Genomic DNA, 21,389 nt, shown 5'->3' with positions numbered 1-21,389 from the left:
ATGCAAATGCGAATGTGTCGCAAGTGTGTGAAAATGATCGTGTTAATACACACACATACACACACACACACACACACACACACACACACACACACATATATACATATATATATATATATATATATATATATATATATATATATATATATATATATATATGGCGTTTAAGTTCTGTGGTGTATTGAAATCTTACATGGGTCTATAATGACTAACAGCACACCTGAACGTGTTTCAATATGGAAATGATAATATCTAATATCACCCAAGACAACAACCTCACCTCACCTTCAGCTTCGTGGAAACTCTGAGTTCCCTGGAGCAAATAACAAAACATTTTTTGACTAGACACCAAAAATATCTTTTTTGTTTCAATTATTTGGAATATTTACTGTTAAATGTCTATATAGGCCTGTATAAAGTACCAGTCAAAAGTTTGGACACACCTTCCCATTCACTTCAATGAGAAAATGTGTCCAAACTTCTATCTAACTTTATTGTTGTTTATGGCCACTTGATGGGCAGCACATAAAGCTGTAAACATCACTTTTTAAAAACTTGTTAAGGTGGATGTGTTAACAAATAGTTGCCTAGTTACACATCCAGGATGAGAGAAAGGAGGAACGACACCCAGTGTTGGAGAGATGCTGACCAGGTGTGAAGTAAGGTAGACATACACTCCTAGCCATGATCCAAAAAATATTTGAACAATTTACCAACGTTTCGACATGACAGTCTCCTTCAGGGTATTGAGGGACTAACAGCTCAACAGACATTATATAGGAGACAGGACACAGGTGTGCTCTATCACATTTACATAATGTCAGCGGAGCAAAGTACCTGATTCATAAGCCATATAAAAATCACATTAGAGAAGCATGATACGTTTGATTTGATCTTAGGTTATACAGTGTATCAAAAAACATCTCCATACAAATATAAAAAAAAAAACAGCTAAAAGTCTAGAATACATTGTTGTCAAGACACATAGTATTAGGACAGACAGAGCAAATACTATTATAAGGAAAAAGCAAACAGCCCTGGCTCTGACTGAGTTCCTAAAGAGGAGACCTCAATAGATGGACATTATATCTCATGAGTAGATTTAGAATAAATATATTAGAAAGACATTTTATATAGAAAAAACAATTCTATTATAGAAAAAAAACAAAACTAGAAAAGGTTAAGGATAGAGATAGAGGGAAGATGTCTAGATATCTATGTACTATAGAAAATAAACTCTGTACAAAGTCAAAGAAAGGGTTTTTAAATCAAAACCAACATCTGGGCCATCAGGGTGTTTAAGGAATAGATCCACCTTAAGGGAGTTATTTCTTGTACCATCTCAGCAAGGGTAGTAAGGGTGGCTCTCAACAAGGGTAGTAATGCAATGATTTGAAGGACTCTAGTTCATATTACGTGATAATAAAAAATATTCAAGAGCCTGACTGCGTCCTTCATGGGGAACGTTTGTGTACAATCCTTCTACATCAAATGTTACTAATATGCAATCTGCAGGGAGGAGGTGTACGGACTCTAAGATAGAAATCATATGACCTGTGTCTTTAACAAAAGAAGGAAGCTGATCAGCCAGAGGTCTGATAAAATAATCAACATAAGTGGAAATAGCAGAGGTGAGAGAGTCAATGGCCGACACTATGGGAGAGTGTAAAAAACAGGAATTGCAGGGTGCTGTACCATTAAAAAGTTGTACTCCTTCTTAGTAAAATAGTTCAAAAAACCTTCTAGATCCACTGAGACCATGACTTTGAACTGGGAGGTATGGTCACTTGTTAAATGAATATAAAAATGAGTATCTTGTAGTTTTCTGGAGCACTCTGCTACATTTCCCTATTAAGTTATTTATATAACCTCACGTCCATGTGGCAAATACTATGTGGGCAAAACTAAGGGTGCCTGTAAGGTGCATATAGTGGAACCTTGCAGCTCCATAAAATGTAAAAACATTAACTATCCTGTTGCATACTTCATTAAGGTTGGTCATGCAATTTCTGCTGTCCGGTACACGTGCATAGAATGACCTTCCCTAGAGGACGGGCTGATTTTGATAGGTTGTTGTTGAAAAGAGGGACTAATGGCCTAAATGTTTACTTTGATTTAAAACCCTTTCTTTGACTTTGTATAGAGTTTATCGTCTATAGTACGTATATATGTAGGCGTCCTCCCTCTATCTTTGTCCTTAACCTTTTCTACTTTCTGTTTTTTTTCCATAATAGAATTGTTTTCTCTGTATAAAATTGTTTTTTCTATGTTTAGTTTGTTTTCTCTATACAAAAATGTTTTTCTAATATATTTATTCTAAATCTACTTGTATACTATTATAATAGTATTTGCTCTGTCTCTCTAATTCTATGCGTCTTGATGAGGATGTATTCTAGACTGTCATGTCGAAACATTAGGAAATTGTTCAAATATTTTTTGCATCATGGCTACGAGTGTGCAACTACCGTACTCCACAACTATTTACACGTCCAGCCAACATAGAGAAACTTTAGCATTCATTAGGAGTAGTGTAGTGTGATTACAGTAACAATGGCCTCTGATGCGTTTTCTGTCATGTTCTTTCTGTGTTCTTTCATGAACATAATGGATTGTACTTTTTTTCTCATGTTTGGCCTGTTGTAAGTTTTATTTTGCCATTAAGTTATCAGAAAAATCCTACAGACTGCAGGTCCAGATGTTCTCTCTAACAGTATAAAAGTCGAGACATCCCACTATGCTTTTTTGTGGAAATTTCAAACTAAAATAACCTTTCATCTCTGTAGGCAGTCTGGTGTATTTGTTTCATCTATTTTTGGGCTTTGATGAAACATTTTTTCCTGTCCTGAATAACAATACCATCTATATTACTTAAAGCACACAAGTATCTTCTAGTGTTTCAAACCAAAACCAAAATAAAACTGAATTCAAATAAACAAGCAGGACAGGTTTACCTCCATAAAATAGAGCTCTCAAGTAGGAATAAGAGCTTCTCTTGGGATTTTTCTCAAGTGAATGAATTGGTGTTTAAAGACACCAAAATGCTCCGTAGAGCTGCGGGCAACAGCAAATTCTGTGTAGGTTTGTCTCTTTGAGTGATGCCTTTCACATTTATAGTCAGTTAAGATAAAAATGTTAATATAAAATACTGGTTAGTACAGCTTTACATTATTCAAATTTAAATAAACTGAGTCTAAAAATACTTGAATCAGTCTATAAATACCCAACAAGTGCCCCAAATTCCCAGAAAAATAGCAAAGACATGTCCTCAGTGGTTGCTACGGCAGACTTTTCAAGTTAATTGGGTCCAGCTAGCTAAAATTATTGCAGTCTAATACAACGAATCAATCAATTGTATTTTGTTCTACTGAGAAGTGTTTCTACTATTTTGTCCATCCCATTTATATCAATAGGGGTGGACTAAATATTAGAAACACCTCTCAGTATAACCACATGGAGTATGTATATAAAGTATTGTATTGCTTGCCTGTGCATAATAGTTTAAGATTTATTTTTGCTACCAGAGTTGTATTTAACTAAAGTTCATTGTGAGTAATCGTGTAAACGGGAAGTGTGTGAAGGGGGTTTCAGTCACTCAGTTTTTAAAAGATCAGTTTCGTCTTTTAAGTTGTCCCACAATGACACACTGTCACGTACATAGTGAAAAGGTGCTTTCCCTCGTCAATATCACTTTCTTGCCCCTATTACACACACACACACACAATTTCCAAGATGTGGTGTACAGGATTGAATTTAAAATGTGTGTGATCAATTAAAGTGTGGAAGAGTGATCCATGTAACACCACTGACTTCTGAAAACCTTCAAAATAACAAGTTTTATATGTAAATAAATGACGCCTGAACTTGAGGAAAGGCGATGTTGTGTAACTGAAACTTCTTGTTTGAGGTTAGGGTTATATTTTGGTCAAGGTTCAGTTGAGGTTTTAGTCGTGTTTTCACTCTGGCTAGCTGCATCTTACAAGATCCTTTCAGAACTACACAAACCTGACTAGTTGGATTAATGTACAACTAAAACCCAATCAAAATGGAATATTTGAGGCTGATACTAATATCAAATAACAAGCCAATAACAATACAACATTAACAAACATTTTGTTAAGATATTTCTGAGTTGAACAATAAACTTTAGAGCTTTAACTAATGATTATTGTTATTATTGTTTAATCTGGTGATTATTTTCTTGATTAATTATTTGCAAATAAAGTGACATATTCAAATTGTTTGTTTTTTACAATTAATAGTCTAAAGCTCATTAATAGCCTAGAACTTGGTGTCACAGAAGAAAAAAAAAACTCACAACATTCACATTTAAGATGCAGGAAACTGAATTTTTGTTGTTTTGCTCAGAAAATCAACCATCAAAAAAACAGCTGATTAATTTTCTGTCATTCAACTTATTGTTTCAGCTGTGATAAACAGTAAATATGAGTTAAAAGTACATTTTGAACCGTAAACATCATTGGAATTTATTTTACTCTACAAATAAAAACAACTGAAATGAGAAAAATATAAGTGAAAGGGACCTAAAATGGTGCCAATAAACATTTATTGCTGTTGATTACTGTTCTGCAGTTGTTTTGCATATCTGCCAACATACGTACACACTGATCCGGATATCAGCTGATAATATGCACTTATCACACACATATGTCACTAATATCATTAATGATGGCTCTGATCTATTCAAACGTCCCAGTCCCCACCACCAGCACCCTGAAACTGAAACAGCTAAATGGAATTCAGCCATCATTGATTTGATTATTTATACCTGTGCTTTTCCTACTGTCACATGCCAAAATGTCTTCTGTAAAAGGCCTGTTAATGTATGGCCAGGCTCATTTTAAACCTCTGAACTCGTCTATGAGGAACACATGACAGATAGAAAGACAGCCGACACTTGAAAACAGCTGCAGATCAAGTTTAAAAATCTTTATTACCAAAAAGCTCTTGGGTGTGATGACATCAGCCTCAGTTTCTACTGAATCAATCTAGTGGTCACATCACAGCAGTAATAAAGTGATCTACAGTAGCAGTATTTCCAGTTACAGTGGGGAAAGTCAGTGACGTCACCTCAACTTCACCTTCTGCTTTCAATTCTCTCATGTGACGCAGTCTGACGCGGCAGCTAACTGGTGTCTTTGTATGAATGCTGTTGTAATTCAGTGAAAGTTGCACAGTGTGCTGAGGGAAAGATACAAACAACAGATAGACTGACACACAGGTAGTAGGCAAAGCAGGCAGACGGACAAACAGGCAGACACACAGATAGACGAAACACAAACAGTACACACACACACATTTCAGAAGGCCAATAACATAGTAATAATGTGAGATGCACACACACACACACACTCGCACGCACAAGTGTGTGTTTCAATAAAAGAAAAATAGCTTCTGGGAATTCAATTATTTCTTTCTTCTGACATCAGCAAACTGAAACACACACATATACATACAGTGAAATATCCTGAAGCATTCTGGGAACTAATAATGGAGAGATGCCTTAAGTGCAGACGTACAGTAAAAAAAAAAGGCAACAAACACAAAAACAGGTCAAGAGAACGGCTGCAGCACTACTGACAGTATCAACCTCCAGTGTTTCACATCCTGTCACTCCATCCGCTAACATGATCTCACTGCTAACACGTTTTAAAGTATCAAAAAAATCTACAAATATTGAAGTTTTACAGTGGAATCACATGGTTTTACCAGTTTACAGGAATTCATCTGGATTAGATTTGTTTTTTTGGTATCAACATACATTTTCATGGTATAGTTCCAGTAGATTTTTAAAAAAGTATCCCAAGTCTTCTAAACATTTACCAGTTTATAAAAATCTAACGTCATGTACAAATGTTACAGGTAAAATAATTTAGCTCGTTGCATATCGGCATGTGCTTTTTGTTAAAAAAAAAAAAAAAAAAGTTGAGCAGAAAGGTTAGTAATGGATCCCAAATCTTCATTTTCATGACTCCAGTGTTCACTTCTCCCTCCTCATCTTCAGCGATCTAGTGCTTTTTTTTTTTTTTTTTTTTTTTAGGAATGTTTGTGTCTTTGCCACAGTTGTTTCTAATGCTGAGAGGAAAGGTTTCTATAAACAAACAGCAGTACAGACAAAAGGCCAGTTGATTCATGAATATCATCATCTGTCTCTGAGGGATACTCTTACCCTCACCACCTCCTCTTCCTCTTTTCAAATACACAGAGTATTTGAAAATACACCAAATATTTGTAATTTCACCAAATATTTGCAAATTCTCTCGTTGGTCACCCTCCAGCGGTGAGAACACTGATGTGAAATCATCCACATGTCTCCAGTGGACTGTTGACGCCTGCACTCAGAGCAGCACTCTAGCATTAGAAGAAAAATGTTTTATATTGTTAATAAATCTCATGTGCAGACCCAAACCAATAATGCAACACACGTCAATGAATCACAGTGCTGCACGGGGTGACGTGTTCCTACGATGATTGTGTCTCTGTGCGTGCGTGTGTGTGGTATAAATGTGGCCAGTGTTCGAGTATCTTCCTGTCATGTTTTTGATTTTTCGCACAGGAAATTAATCTATTATGACATGCTATAAGATTAACACTGTTTATAATTTATATTGTTTGAAACCACAGGCCTTACATGATTCATTCATCGTGGTTCATTATTATTGTGGTTCCTTTTGCGCAGGAGACCGGTAGATATCAAGGTGGTGGGTGGCGATGAGTCGCTGAAGGTCGGGTAAGTTTGTGGTTACTCTGATTAAGTAATTAATCATGTTTAATTTCTTTAAAAATAGAACGGGTGATGTGAGACTCAGGTCGTCACAAACAGTGTTTTGACTGATGACTTATGTAACAATGTTTGATCTTATGAGTGTGTAAGTGTGTCAGATCATCTGATAAAAGCCAAAGCTCAGGGACAGATAACTCTCTTCTGACATACTCAAACATTCATTACACTCACCACTCAAACATAGCTGTTAGCATAAGTCAAAATTATATATTCCTTTTTTGGTATCATGGTATATGCCACTGACAAGATGGTATATACCATGATAGAAGACATTAACCAAATCACCCACCCTGCTACAAGTCATGTAATACTAACTAAATTGCTAAACATATGTTACCAATCATAGCATATGCCAGTGTGAAATGTTAGCATGGTGCACCAAAGTCATAGATAAGCGGAGACATTTGGATGATTTTGTTCTCACTACGTAATGAGTGTTTACACACGGTGTATTCACTTACTATAAAACTAATGCTAAAGCTAATTCATTGCATGCAAACAGTCTTCTTCTTTCTCTCTCTGCTGTGCAGTGCTTACAACTGTCTGGCTAACTTAGCGTGCAGCAGTACACCCTACCAAAACACAGTGGTTGACCCAGCAGTGTGTGTGTGTGTGTGTGAATTAAGTCCAGCTCAATGGTTAGGAAACCCGCAACCAACCCCCTCAAGGACAATGCTTGTGTGTCTGTATATATCATTAAATATATGTGTGTGTGTGTGTGTGTGTGTGTGTGAAACTAGTGTTGGCTCGGGCCGAACAACGTTTCCAGTAAAGTGTCAGAGTGTTGCATGCTGGGACAGAATCTAAAGATGGAGGGAGAAAGACTGTAATTTAACTGGGAGGAGCCCCTTCATCTCTGTCCTGTTTATCTATCTGTCCTCATGTCACTCCATCCCTCTCTATATCTGTCTCTCCATCCCCAGCATCCCTCTGTTTATTCCCACTCGCTCTCCGTCTCTATCTCTACATCCTCTGCTCCCTCACATTTTCTCTTTGCTTGAATCCCTCCACTCCCCCCCCCCCCCCCCCTACTTTCATCGTTTCCAGTGTTTGTTCTAGACAGCAGAGGGAAGCAGGAGATACATTCAGTCGCTCTAGTGCTTCTGGTCACCTTCACTTTAGATTGTTCAGCAGATCAGTGACATCCAGGTAAACATTTGTGGGGCCAGACAGAGTTCCAGCTCATAGACAAAGCCTGTGCATTAGCACTTGTCTTCTGTTCCTGCAGGGTTTAAGTGTTATGTATTGTTCAATTTGAGACATGTCAGCTCCTATCTCCAATCTTGTATGTGTTAAAATTAGCACTCTTTTTTTAGTTATCAGCTTTAAAAAAACAACACCAGGATCATCATCTGGTCAAAACATCCACAATGACTTTTTCAAACAGCCACTGAAAGCAACACAATTAAAAAAAAAAAAAAAAACTCCTTTGGTGGCTTCAGGCGGTGTGCTGGACCACAGTAAACATGGTGATACTAACACAGCAGAGGTCAATACATTCCAGCATTCTCACCATGTAGTGTTGCAGTCTTCAAGTCTAAGTATTAAAAAAAAGACCATCAGTGATTGAGGTCAAATCTGCGGTGTTTTTAAGATTTTCATGTCATCGCAGAAGACGTTTTTGACGTCACAGCAGCACTGCGGGAATTTTGCTTGTGATGCAAAATTGGCAGTGGACGTGGACTCCACAGATCCAGCAGCTGAGGTCTGATGAGATTGATGTGAGACTGTTATTGGCAGGAGATGTATGGAATCAGGCTTGGTTGATCATCAACAAAAATACAAACTGATCTCATGCAGAGATGTTTTATGTGGCTTTTCCAGGATTTAGATAGATTTCCAGTTGATGTTTGAGCAAAGCTTAACTACAGAGATCTGAGAGTTACAATATTCATCCACAATACAAAGAGCGTAGACTGAGCAGGCTGATTACTTCGGTTTGGACTCAACCCATAAAGTTCCAGTAATCTGCCCCAGCAGACTTCCCATCTTTAGACACAGCCACACCCATAGACTTGCATTAGCTGCAGTGTTTAGACACAGCCGTACTCATACCACACAGTCTGGGGGTCGTTGTTGGGGTCAGGGGAAGCCGGCGTGCTTTTAGGGCGTTCGACGGAGCCGCACCTCGCTTTCTCTCCGTCTTTCTTTAAGTGGGAAGAGTCACCTGACCTCCCATCCCTTAACCCCTCCCCATGCTCAGAGGTGCCGTCTAACCGGGTGGCGGGCACGGCCCTGACAGGAGTTACCATGGCAACCTCTCCTCGCTGATGGTAGGAGGAGGATGAGGAGGGGCCGTTTCGAGAGGCGGGCGTCCTCCCTCTCTCACGTTCTCTCTCTGCGTGTCTCTCCGTCTGCAAGTTGAGAGAAGACGAGTGGTGAATGGGCGGGTTCAGGAAGCTGCCGTCTCCATGCTGATTGGTCGGACCAACCAGACGAGCAGAGAGTGGCCGCTCTCTCCCGTTAGCCCCTCCTCCTTGCCGCCGAACCACCACATCTGACTGGCCAGGGGAGCCTTCGTTTCCACGGAAACTGTCTGGCCCATTGGAGCGCAGTAAATCAACAGAGGCCAGGCTGAACGCCCTGCTCAGCGATTGGTTGGTTCTCTGAGTGACGGGCTGGCCTGAGGCTGGGGATTGACCAACAGGCTGGCGGGGCGATGGCTTCACGCTCTGGCCTGGCCTCTGGTTGGATGGTTGTACAGTGGGCGTGACATAGCTGGTGGGGGTGACCTGGTCTCTGCCGGAGGGTGCTGAGGGGGCGGGACTTCTGGTGAAATAGTCAGTCATCAAGTCCTCTCTGCTTCCTGTGGACACCTAACCAACAAAAACACAAATAACAAATTACGCTTTAGCTAACGCCGATTTTACAAGTGATAGCAAAACAGAAAAGTGCTCTTGTTTTAGTGACAGATGCCAGTTATAAACAGCATGTCACTCAGGCTCCACTGCCAGATACAACTCTCCATAGGTGTACACTTCTTTACCGGCATGTGTCACAGCTGACTATTGGTACTGGTACACAAGCAGGGTTAGCTGGAGCTACATATTAGCCCAGTATGGCTAACTAGCATAGCCTCAGCGAGTCATCTTACTGAATCATCTTGAACTCTGGGGTGTGTACATGCATTTATTTTATTAAATGATTTTGGGGTGACTAACTAACCATGCTCATCATATAACGTGCACATGACAATGGCTTGTGGGTCATAATAGCTGACAGAGCTACAGTATATGATGGATCAGACCTCTACAGCTCTGTATTTGCTAAGGCACAGCCGCTCCGAGTGATCCACTCTGAAGGATTCTTATCTCTACCACATTCATATTTTACTTTTATTCATTATCTGTCTTCCTGTTATGCATTTGTGAGCAAGTGCATGAAAACTATTATTTCTGATTGCAAGGATTAAAGCAAGAAAAGATATGTGAGCCTGAAAAGTTGCCCAGGAGGAAATGTGTACAATGTACTGAATTTAAAACTGCTCTATGCCTGAAATCAGGCATGTTGCCTGAGAACTTCAAGCCCTGTGATAGAATAAATGTGTCTAGGCAAAAATAAATAGCCTGATATCAGTTGATCAGAGTATGTTTCAGATGCAACAATCAAGGCTTCTCCCTCTCCACAGGATCATCAGTGAGAATTATTATGGGTGTTGTAGGAGGTTTGTTTAGACTTAACAGACTGACACAAAGTGAGACATTCAGTGTCTTTAAGAATTCTCACACTGATATCACATCTGGCGCCGTCAATACACATGTGGGCGACAGGCTGTGATGAAACAGTTGATTTGTGAGTAGGATTTGGCCTCACAACAGTTGGATTAGAAGTGATAAGTACTATTATAAACTTGGACTATGACTAGATGATGAGTGTCTGTTGCTCAGTTGTAAACCATTAATAACATCACTTCATGAGCCAGATGTGTTATCTGGTCAGTGGTAATGCATGTCATTGACAGGTTCATTTCATGTGAGGTGCTATATGTAGGCTGAAAGGTAAATCAACTTCAAAGAACAGAGACATCAGGTCACACAGTTCAGACAAAAGTCCCCAAATAAGAGGGATTTATCCTGAAACTCATTCAAACTACAGCGTTCTCACAGAGGATGCACTGTCAACTAAGTTTAAACTCACAACCTTTAACGAGGCATTTAAATGCAAAACCTATTCTATGAATGTTCAGAGCTTTTACCAGTAACACTGGTTTCATGCTAAACATGCTGCTGTAGTAATGAGCTCAAAGCATAGAGGAAAAGAATTTAGAAAAAACATACATTTAAAGACTACAATGATTAGAGGAAGTGAAAATGTGTTAAATTTGTGATTTGTCACTTCCTTGTTCCATGACTGTGTTTCTATTAGATCTTTTAGGTTTTCGCCCCACAATTCCAAGTTATTGTTTCTTTTACTTCCCATTTTGAAAATAGTCAAACAGTCTGTCCTTAAATGCTCTCTGCAGCTGAAACTTAGAGACAGAAATGTCCTTTCTAGAACAATGAGGTTTTATTGTGATTGTGTTAAAGCAGATATCCATTACACTTGTAGAACAGTCTGACTAGGTAGTGTTGTTTACTAAGTGCTCCATAATATGCCCATTAGCTTCAGGCAGTTTTAATTTAATCAGTAAGGGGTATCACAATAAGTTTCTATGCATAAGTTATTTGTGTGAACAATGTGGTCTCCACCGTGAAGCTGAAATAAAATGTCTGCGTCTTAAAAGGACTTAAAAAACAAAAAACTGGTTTATTAATGATGTTTTTCTTTGGTGAGTAACCAGTCCTTAATCTACTCCAGCTAAGCTAAAAAACAGACTGTCAGATACAATCAATTTGTAATTTCTTAAAAAAAACAACAACAACAAAAAACCCACACATTTTCTTTCCTTTTAAGGTGACTAATATGTAATTCTTCCACATATAGTGTTTTATATTTTCTGACTCAACCTGACAGAATATCAGTCAACAGTCACAGTCAATGACCCATGGGAACGCTGTAATAGCCAGCGTTCCCATGGTAAGTGTTTGGCTGAGAGTAAGTGTCTGGTGATTGAGGCTATACTCATCACATTAACTGCTCTGAAAGCCAGAACAGAGGTGGTGTGTACATATGGGGAATGTTGGAACAAGGAAAGGTTTTTTGAATTGTATCTATAGTAAAATAATGCTTTATTTGAATGCATCTCAATGTTTGCAGGGATAAGATGTGTAAAGAAGTGTGCATTATGTCTGTCCATGTGATTGTTTTGTTATAGAGCATGTGTGTTCTTTGTGTATGTATATTGTTACCATGAGCAGCAACAATTTTAATACGTATAGATATATTTCTTACCATTGGAGGTGACTTTTTGTTGCTCTCTTGTAGAAACTGCTCCAGCGTCACCATCTCACTTCCAGGAGAAGAAGTGCGGGTTCTATTCCTAACCCCGCCTCCCTGCTGTGGTTGGGCCCTCTGGGGTGTGTGGTCGTACGGGAGAGTGGAACTACGTGACAAGGACTGCTGAGATTGGCCGGGGCCTACGACATCATCGCTAGAGAGGCTGGCTGAGCGAACCTGACGATCCGATGTGTCTAAGAGAGCAAGAAGTATTAGTATTATTACTGACTAGAGGTGGGTGCCATCTGATTAGAAACATTGAGGTGACCCATCATTTATCATTCTGAAGTGTGAATGCTGAGTTCCCTCTTTTGGTTTGCTTTCTACTGTAGAGTTTCATCATTACACTTCTTAAAGGTCATTTGTCACAAAGTGGTCCCATTACGTTTTTCCACTGTTTAAGTGTGACTTTGTGTGGGTGGTGCTCTGTTGTTGGCAGTTAGCACTGCTTATGCACAATCCCACACAACACCAGGATTTTAATGACAGCAAACTGTCATGAAGGAGATGTAGTGAGTCAATCTGCAACCTGTACCTCTGCAGTTGACTGGTGAGTTGGAGCTGGAGGTGTTGTGGCTGAAGTCAGCCGACCCTGGGCGGCCTCCCGTGTTGCTGTGCTGACCAAACATGGAGTCAGAGGTGTTGAGGCGAGAGTCTTCATCCAATAATAGACCTAAAAATTTGTAAGCATTGTCATAAATACAGTCAACACTCTTGCACAATTCTGTTAGGGGCTAATGTATTGATAACTGGCCCTGAGCTGAGCCTCACCTCTGGGCCTGCGGCTGGGGGTTTGTCCCAGTCTGGAGCTGGAGTTGTTGGTTAGGCCCAGTGATGATGAGTGATGGCTTGGAGTGGAGCTCAGAGCTTTATGGGCCTGACCTGGGATTAAAAAAAACACACTGAGAGGTTAATCTGCAAGGAGAAAAAAACTATTTATTAATACAGAACAATTTGTGCAAACTATACGGAAGATTGCAATGATGCACCTTTTTTTTTTACCTACAACTCCTTGTCAAAGTTAAGATCAATTTCCTGTTTCCTGTATACTTGCTCTACAAAGTAGACATTGCATAATTCTCTCTCCATTCCTTCCCACGGTCTCAATTTTGTTTTGAAAAGCAAGAAGTATAAAAAAGGAACAGCAACACTAAACATGCAAAGTCACCAGACACAGCATCAGCTGGATTCTGAATGAAATGTTTAAATGGTTCCAGTTGATTTCACAACCAGTCCATGCAGGTGGTGCACAAAGTAAAAAGTATACTGTTAATTTGCATGATATCATCTCAAAATATATGTGGAAACACCATAAACCTTCATTTAATTTACTAATCTAATCAATAAATTAATACATTTCCCTATTAGGAGTCACATTTTCAATAATGTTAATAATCATGAATGTATTAATTACCTTGTCTATGTCCATCTTCTCCATTTACACTCTCACTGCTGCCTCCTGGAGTACTGCTGCGATAAACACCGCGGCCCCTGTCAGGCAAACCTGCAGACCAATCAGAATGTTGTTGAGCCATCTGGACCTGTATGTCATAGTGTAACCATAACACAAACAACCACAGGAAGCACAGTGCTGCAAGAATGCTGGGATAAAACACTGGGATGTGTGTGAGATTAGTCAATAGTAAAGCAAGAGAGCAAAGCAGGACATCAGGAATGTATTCATTGATTCCAGCAGGCTTGAAGCTTACAAATCACTATCTGTTACTAGTCATTCAGTGTTTGTGTCTGATTCTAATCAGATATTATGACCAGATTTTTCTACCCAGCGTCATGGAACAGGGGTCGTCAACGTCTGTAAAGGATGCAGCTGCCTCCGCAATTCTCCATCTGTCTCTCACAGTGAATCATCCAAATACCACGTCGGTGAAGGTGTGAACATGGATGCGCTCAACAAAAACGTAGCATCACTCATGCAAAGCCCTGCCATGTGCTGTCATGCATGCACAGAGTTCTGCAGAAAAATATCGGGGCTTTTTGACATTAAATTGTTCAAATTAAAAGCTGCACCAGTCAGTTTGTTGATGGCAACATGAGGTACCAATTTAAAAGAGCGTTATTATCTTTAGTAAGTTTTATAAGTGGCATCTATGAATGTCTTCTTAGATTGCGGTTTAGACTGAGGTAGTTATGACAATCAATCATAGCTGTTGAGTCTAAATTTAGCTGTATATTGCACGCTAGCAGACAGTCTTGTGTTTTTTTTTGGCCACAACAGTAACTATATCTTATACCCAACAATCTATGTTTGGGTATAATCTATCTATGTTTCGGTTAAGGCAAATTAGTTACTTGTTTCTTGATTTGAGGTGAGACTATATGCAGTAAGTTTAACTGAGCAGCAACCATTGAGGCCACAAGTGGAAATTGCAGCATAATGGCACACTTAATCTCTCTTTTTACCACCACAAGCCACTGATCATACCAGACCACATGAGGCTGTGACAGCAGGGTATTGCTACAGCATAACTACATGTACTGAATCGGGCAAAGGTGCATTTTATTGCTGGTGAATTTAACTTTTCATTTGTAAGAGGAAAATTGTTCATTTTTCCACAAGCTACATAGTCTCACTTTAAGCTAATAGGATGGCTTGATTTATTAAATATAAACCCAAGTAACCTTGAAAATCCGATATTTCAGAGGGAGGATGGACAGGTGAAGGGTTATGGCGAGCAGAGAGACAAGCTTGACAAAAGAGGTGGTGGGTGACGAATTTGTAGTAGTTGGTTGCTTTGGTAACCTGTCCCTGCAGCATGAATCAAGAGAACAGATCTATCCTAAAACAACTCCAGACCCGAGGTCACTGAAATGAGATCTGCTCTTAAAAGAGCCATCAGTCCTCACTGGCACACACTGGGAGGGTGACAACACACACATTCAAACGTATATATATATATTTATACAGATACAAATCAAAGCAAACGACTCTTCAGGAACATGCAGATATATGCGAGCAAGCTGGCTGTGCTGGGAAACAGGAGCATGTGCGCACACTCTCACATACATACACCATCTCTACACACACTACTTACTAGTAATACTGGCTGGCTCACAACCGCAACATGCACCTGTTTGTGTATGTTTATCTGTGTGCTCGAGGAGTGTGCAATCCGTGCTTGTGTTAGTGTTCATGATGTCCATGTGTGTGTGTGTGTGTGTGTGTGTGTGATATTTGTGTGTGAAATACTTTAAGTCACAGAGTGAGTGTGAGTGTCAGATGGGGGCTGACAGTGACAATGATGATGATGAAGATGATATGTATGGTTAAAGGATGAGGAGGAGGAGGGTGTTAGAATACTCCATTGGCTGAGATTGGCTGGCTAGCGAGGACGTCAGCTGTGATGTCAGAGGAAGACCAGAATCGCAGTCTTCTGGTGAGAGAGAGGGAGGGACGGTTGGAGGAATGGGAGGTGGGGGAGGTGGAAGAGGAGGAGGGAAGGAGCTTGTCTTGACTTTTACTGCGGAGAAAACAGAAGCGTTTCTGGGCAGGAGGAGCTGAGAGGGGGAGAAATGGAGAGAGACATGGAGAAAGGTAGAGAAATGATAAAAGAATGACAGTGAGTAAATAAAAAGAAAATAGTCGGTTAAGACGTTATTAAGTGTAAAAAAAACAACAGATAACATGCAAGAGAACCCGTTAGAATTAAACACCAAAACAGCATTGTTAAGTAAAATCATGCATTAGAATCAGGACTGACCTCAATTCACTCTGTATGTAATCAAAGTATGGCTCCTCAGTGCACCATAAATGACAAATATAATCTTCAGCCATAACAGAATTTCTCTCCTTAGTATGACAACTTCCTCATGCCATTTGTTGAACTAAGAGTGAATTGAGCTCAGTCATGAGTAGAATGACCTTTAAGAAAAGAGTCATTTACCAGAAAATCCATAGAAATTAAGATCATGCATTAGAATCTACCATCAGGAAAGAAGGAAGTGAAATACGCATCTGTCGGCTACAGTGTATAGTGGTTCTCATTCCCAACCATTTATTCTTGCATGTCTTCAATTGTGAGTAATTTGAAGTTAATTTAACATAGAGGTCTGAACTTTACTACAGTGCTTAACTATACTGTGACAAAAAAAGCAAAAATAAACAGACTTTTGTGTAGCTTGTTTCCTATCCCAACAATAATCTCATGATCCCTTAGATTTGTCTTGGAGTTCCTTCCGAATGTGGGAACCACTGCTGTAGCTGATAAAGACATCTAAAGGGTTGGATGCTCACCAGGAGAAAATAAGCTGCCTAAAGAAAGGTTTTAGTCATCAAAAAAACTTGGTCGCATTTAGGCCAACATATGCCAAGAGTCTTGTGTCGCTGTACCCAGGAGATCACTGTCCATCGTTAATGGACAACAACATGGTGCCCTGACACAACCTGGAAAGCTCCAGCTGCATCCTAAAACCCCTTCTCACACTCTCAGAATAAATCTAGCAGAAAGAGTTTTTGGATTATGTGTGCATCTAAACCAAATATTATGAAAGTTTTTTGCAGCGATTTCACTATATTTGATCCGTTGTGTTGACAAATGAATAACTGGCTGTCACTGTGAAACAACAACAGCAATCTGAGAGGAATTCCTGTAGCAATCTCAGATTGCTTAGAGTCATCTGAAAAGTCTGCCAGCATTCCGTTCCTCTCTTGTCGTCAATGACTAATTGTTCCAAACTAAAAATGTGACATCCAGTGACATCCCAAACATCATGACAAGCCAAGAAAAGCCCAGACGTTATTTTTATTGATGTTTGGTTGTTTTGGCAGGATGTCTAGGAGGGAGTGTAAAGATCTAGGGATTAAATCTTATTGCATTGCACAAACCATCACTGTCAACAGTTAGTTTAAAGTTAAAACAAAGTTAAAATAAAGACAAAAAGCAAGATGTCAAAATAGACTGAGATATTGTCCTGAATGTATTGAGTACATTTTTCCTTTTTTTTCTCCCATTTTGAATTTTATTTTAATGTGTGGTCATTGAAAATATGTGTTATTTTGTTTTTTTTAATTTGCTTGTACATTACTTCTTACAAACATACAACAATTTCTGTTATTTCTCTCTAATAAATACAGAACCATATCTACAAAAAATAGTAAATCTAGATCTGGAGCTTAAAGGATAAGACAATTTTCTATATTTTTCTTATTGTCTATAAATCTCGTGTGCAGAAACAAACCAACAATGAAGTCATCCTACGTAAGTACTGTGTGTGTATCCAAAGCCTGATATGTAGTGTTCCTCTGTGCCGCAGACAGGGTGCCAAATGAACTTTTTTATCCACAGGCCAAGTGGCTAGTGAATGTTCAAATTTTACCAGCCACTCAATAGATTACCAATGTTTTTTTGGACTGGTGAGTGAAGCAAATCTAACAACAACTTGCATATTTTACCTTTTGTGCCCTAAAAACATGTCAACGAGTCACACCGCTGCGCTGGGTGACATGTTACTTCATCCATGAAGACAGTGATTAACGTAGTTTGTTTAGAAATGACTCCATAGAGTAATAACAGGGATAACATTAAAACCCTCAGAAGAGAAGTTGCATGTGCAGGAACGTGGTTCTGTTTACAGCTTCACTAGCTTCTCGTGCTACATAACACAAGCTCTTGACTTTGTTCTACATTATACATTTCTCAAAGAACTTCAGTACAAAGTCAAGAGGTTGTGTTATGTAGCACAAAAAGCTAGTGAAGCTCTGTGAACTGAACCGTGTTCCCGCACATGCTCAGTGGTGCCTGCCGTACTAGGAACCTCATTCCTGAGAGTTACTTTTTTATTACTGTTATAACTCTTAGGAGCCGTTTCTAAACAAGCTACAGTAACCACGCTCCTCAGGGACACAGGAACATGTCCCCTGGCGCAGCGGTGTGACTCACTGATAACGTTTTTGGACAACAGCAGAGGTCTTCGACACAGAGGAATGAGATATATTAGGCTTTGGATACACACACAATGCTTCTAAGTAGAATGAGTTCATTGTTGGTTTGTTTCTACACGTGAGATTTGTTCATTTGTTCAAAATATAGAAAATCACAAGCTTATCCTTTAATTTAAACTGTTGCACACACTTTATGGCAATGTGATAAAAGCATCAGGTAATGTCTGAAAACGCATAAATATATACATATTAGTATAAACGCAACTCACTTAATGAAAACATTTCTGATGTTAGGACAGAATGCACTAACAACCTACTTAAACATTCAGTTACACTTCTAAGCACTGTTAGTATTCCTGCTGTTGAAGCAGCCTGGTTACGGTGGGAACAGTAGAGAACAGATACAGTGGAAGAAACAGAGGTGTAAAGTTTCTGTCAGTTGAACTGTCAGTCAGTCATATGATAGTCGACGGCGCCCTCCAGAGGAGCAGACGGGGAGGTGCACCAGATCCAAAGCTGCTTTTTTTTCAGCTTTGTGACTTTTGGAACCAACATATTAGGAAAATATGTATCTGATAAATGCTGTATGTGTATTTTAGAATGATACCCTTTATTTGTACAGTTTCCTCTACTATACCCCTTAAAGAAGAAACCACAGACATGAATCCTGGGATGAAAATTACTAATCTGCAGACATCTGTTTGTAACTAATGCTGTATGAAGAGGGGTTTTGTCATTTTTTTAATGTGTGTATATGTATGTGTGTGTGTGTGTATGTGTGTGAGACAGTGTTTACCTCTGCTGATGGGTGTCAGCGCTGGACTCTGGGGTCCCAGGCTGGGGCTGGTGGTGTGGTTGTTATGGTTACTGTGGGCATGGCTGCTGTCTGGGGCGTCAACTCCTGTCCTCTGTGGAAGTGGGGGCGGGGTTTCAGGGGGTAGGAGGGGAGGCGGGGCAGGGAGGGGGATGTCCGGGGCCCCCTTGGCTCGTTCTTTCTCTTTGCCCCCTTCCTTGTCTCGGTCGCCTCTCTCCCTGCTGCTCTCCTTTCTTGGTTTGATCAGTTTGGCTAAAGCTTTGGCTCCGGACCACTGACTCCTCCTGACAACACACAGCAACACTTACTGTATATCTGTCATCACTCTCTGCTGCATAAAATTCTGTTATATGGAAGCTCATACTGCCCTATATATTTTATCTAAAAAAACATGAAAGGTGTTGATAAAAGCATTACTTTTTAGGTGTGGGGTCGTAGAACTTGTACTGGTCCATGATCTTCTCCTCTAGTTTCTCTTTCTGACGACGGAGAGCATTCAGCTTGTCACTGATGCAGAGAGACAAAGACGGAAAAAACAAAGAAAGTTATCAGTTTTAATATATAAATATTCATATGTTATAGATAATTACATGTTAAGGGTGGTGTCAACTCTGTAGCTACATTTATGCTTTCTGTTACAAGTGTTGGACAGTATACCACATGAATACAGGCGGTGTATGGTGTGCAGGTAGTTACATGTATAGTTTCTGTTCCTGGTGATAGAGCTCTTTGCTCTCCATGCTTCTCTCCAGCAGAGAGTGATTCTGCTGACTCAGCAGGTTGATCTGACTCAGGAGGTGGTGGTTTTCTTCTTCTAGGTTCCCTTTCAGTCGACTCAACAGCTAAACACATACGTGTACAGGGGTCAGGAAAAGTTCATGGTTTGTGACTCCAACAATAGAGATTGTAGTGTAATGAGTCAAGAAGGAATGCTCCTAAACAAGTTAGTAATGTTACTTTTCACATGTGTCTTGAAATAAAGCACAAGGCTCTGTTTACCTCACAGTGGTTGTCTAGTTTGGTCATGGTTAGATCCAGGCCCTGGTGTTGTTCCATTAGCGAATCGTATCGTGCCATCCATCGACTCGCTTCTAGCTGGGAGGAGCTTAATGAGCTCTTGAGTTCATTCATGCGCTGCTGGAAGCCCTCGCATTGTTCTGACTGCTGTGATTGGCTCTCCGTCAACCTTGAGGGTGAACATGAAAGAACTCAGGAAGAAGGGAAGACTAGTGGGGCAGATATTATCAACTGGCTCTGTTAACTCTGCGGTTATTGATAAAGCTACATGTGCATGTGGTCATGGGGGAAATGTTGGGTCTCAGCTATAATCATCATTATAGCTGTATAACTCACTTATCTTGTTTTGTGGTACAGGCCTCACTAGGACTTACAGTTAATTGTTTATGCAAGAGTGATGCTTAAGTCTTCTGTTTTCAGTTTTAGTCCTCTTATTCTGATATGCATCTATGCATCATATCTTATGACAGGTTACATTAAGGATTTTTTATTGGGTTAGGGTTAAGTGGTATTCTTCTTCTACTCCATGACTGTCCTATAGAAAGGTTGAAGGCTGCAAAACAAAAATTCTTTGTTCCTCCATATAGTTGATGTTGTGGCTGAACTCTAATAATGTCTTAATATCTAATGTATAAAGATTTCATCGGCTTACTTGTAGCAAACTCTGGTAATGGGTAATTTCAACAAACCATCCTTCTGCTACTGTCTGCCACTGTTTTTATATACCTGTCCACTTCTGTTTTTAGCTGCAGATTCTCTTGCTGTAGTAGCCGATTCTTCTGGATCTCCTGGTTCAGCTCCTCCTTCTCCTTCTGACCACGCCCTTCCTGCTCCTCCCATTTCTCCTTCTGTTGCAGCAAAATGCAATGCCTGCAGACAGACAGACAGATGGTGCAAAAGAGTTATTCCTATGTGATAGACAGACATTCCTATGTGAGTGTCTGTTTTTACAAGATTAACAAGTCGCACTGTCATACACCTTTGATATCACGCAACTGAGTATTTTTGGTGCCTACCGACTGTTCTACACCTGCACAGTCTGCCCACATGCTAGTATGAAATGGTGAGCAGAGAAGTGTGAATAATAAGTTTCCTAGAATAAGAGCATTTTCTGAATCTCTAAAATATGTAACACATTAGTTATTGACAGTATGATCCTGCTGATTAAATAGTGTTTGAGGAAGTGCCAACAAAGAGCAGATCAGCATGAGAGGAGTTGTTTGATTCCTTGAACTAGTTAAACATTTGTAGTCCTGTTTCCACTGCGTAGAAACAAGTTCACAGTCAACTCATATTAACAAATAGTCTAGTCAGGCAGGTATAACAACAGTGTGAATCTATATTCAAACCCAACAAGTTCTCTGTCATTACTAGTTATACTTGCTGAACCATTTCAGAAACCTTTGGAAAAGCAATGTGGAAGGTCCATCGTCTGTATAAATTCTGGCATGACATCAAAGCTGAGGAAAAAAAAACACTCT

General features: G+C 39.7%; 1 protein-coding gene across 2 annotated transcripts in view; it reads right to left on the bottom strand.

Moving 5' to 3' along the window:
• Positions 1-4,932: 4,932 nt before the first annotated feature.
• Positions 4,933-21,389, bottom strand: part of ccdc88c (coiled-coil domain containing 88C) — a 46,102-nt gene continuing 29,645 nt past the window's right edge. Inside the window, exons 22-31 of one of the 2 annotated variants that reach the window (XM_042387904.1) lie at positions 20,635-20,778; positions 19,891-20,077; positions 19,588-19,733; positions 19,309-19,398; positions 18,874-19,175; positions 13,593-13,682; positions 12,950-13,060; positions 12,714-12,851; positions 12,134-12,372; positions 4,933-9,618 (exon numbers count right to left, since the gene is read on the bottom strand). In XM_042387904.1, coding sequence (XP_042243838.1) covers positions 8,836-9,618; positions 12,134-12,372; positions 12,714-12,851; positions 12,950-13,060; positions 13,593-13,682; positions 18,874-19,175; positions 19,309-19,398; positions 19,588-19,733; positions 19,891-20,077; positions 20,635-20,778 — 2,230 coding nt within the window. In that variant the 3' untranslated portion in view covers positions 4,933-8,835. Of the gene's footprint in view, positions 9,619-12,133; positions 12,373-12,713; positions 12,852-12,949; positions 13,061-13,592; positions 13,683-15,412; positions 15,695-18,873; positions 19,176-19,308; positions 19,399-19,587; positions 19,734-19,890; positions 20,078-20,634; positions 20,779-21,389 lie in introns of those variants that run through there. The other variant, XM_042387905.1, reaches the window with a different exon arrangement.

Source organism: Thunnus maccoyii, chromosome 16 (assembly GCF_910596095.1).
Source record: "Thunnus maccoyii chromosome 16, fThuMac1.1, whole genome shotgun sequence".
Taxonomy (NCBI): Eukaryota; Metazoa; Chordata; class Actinopteri; order Scombriformes; family Scombridae; genus Thunnus; species Thunnus maccoyii.
This window is presented reverse-complemented; position numbering and strand designations above follow the sequence as displayed.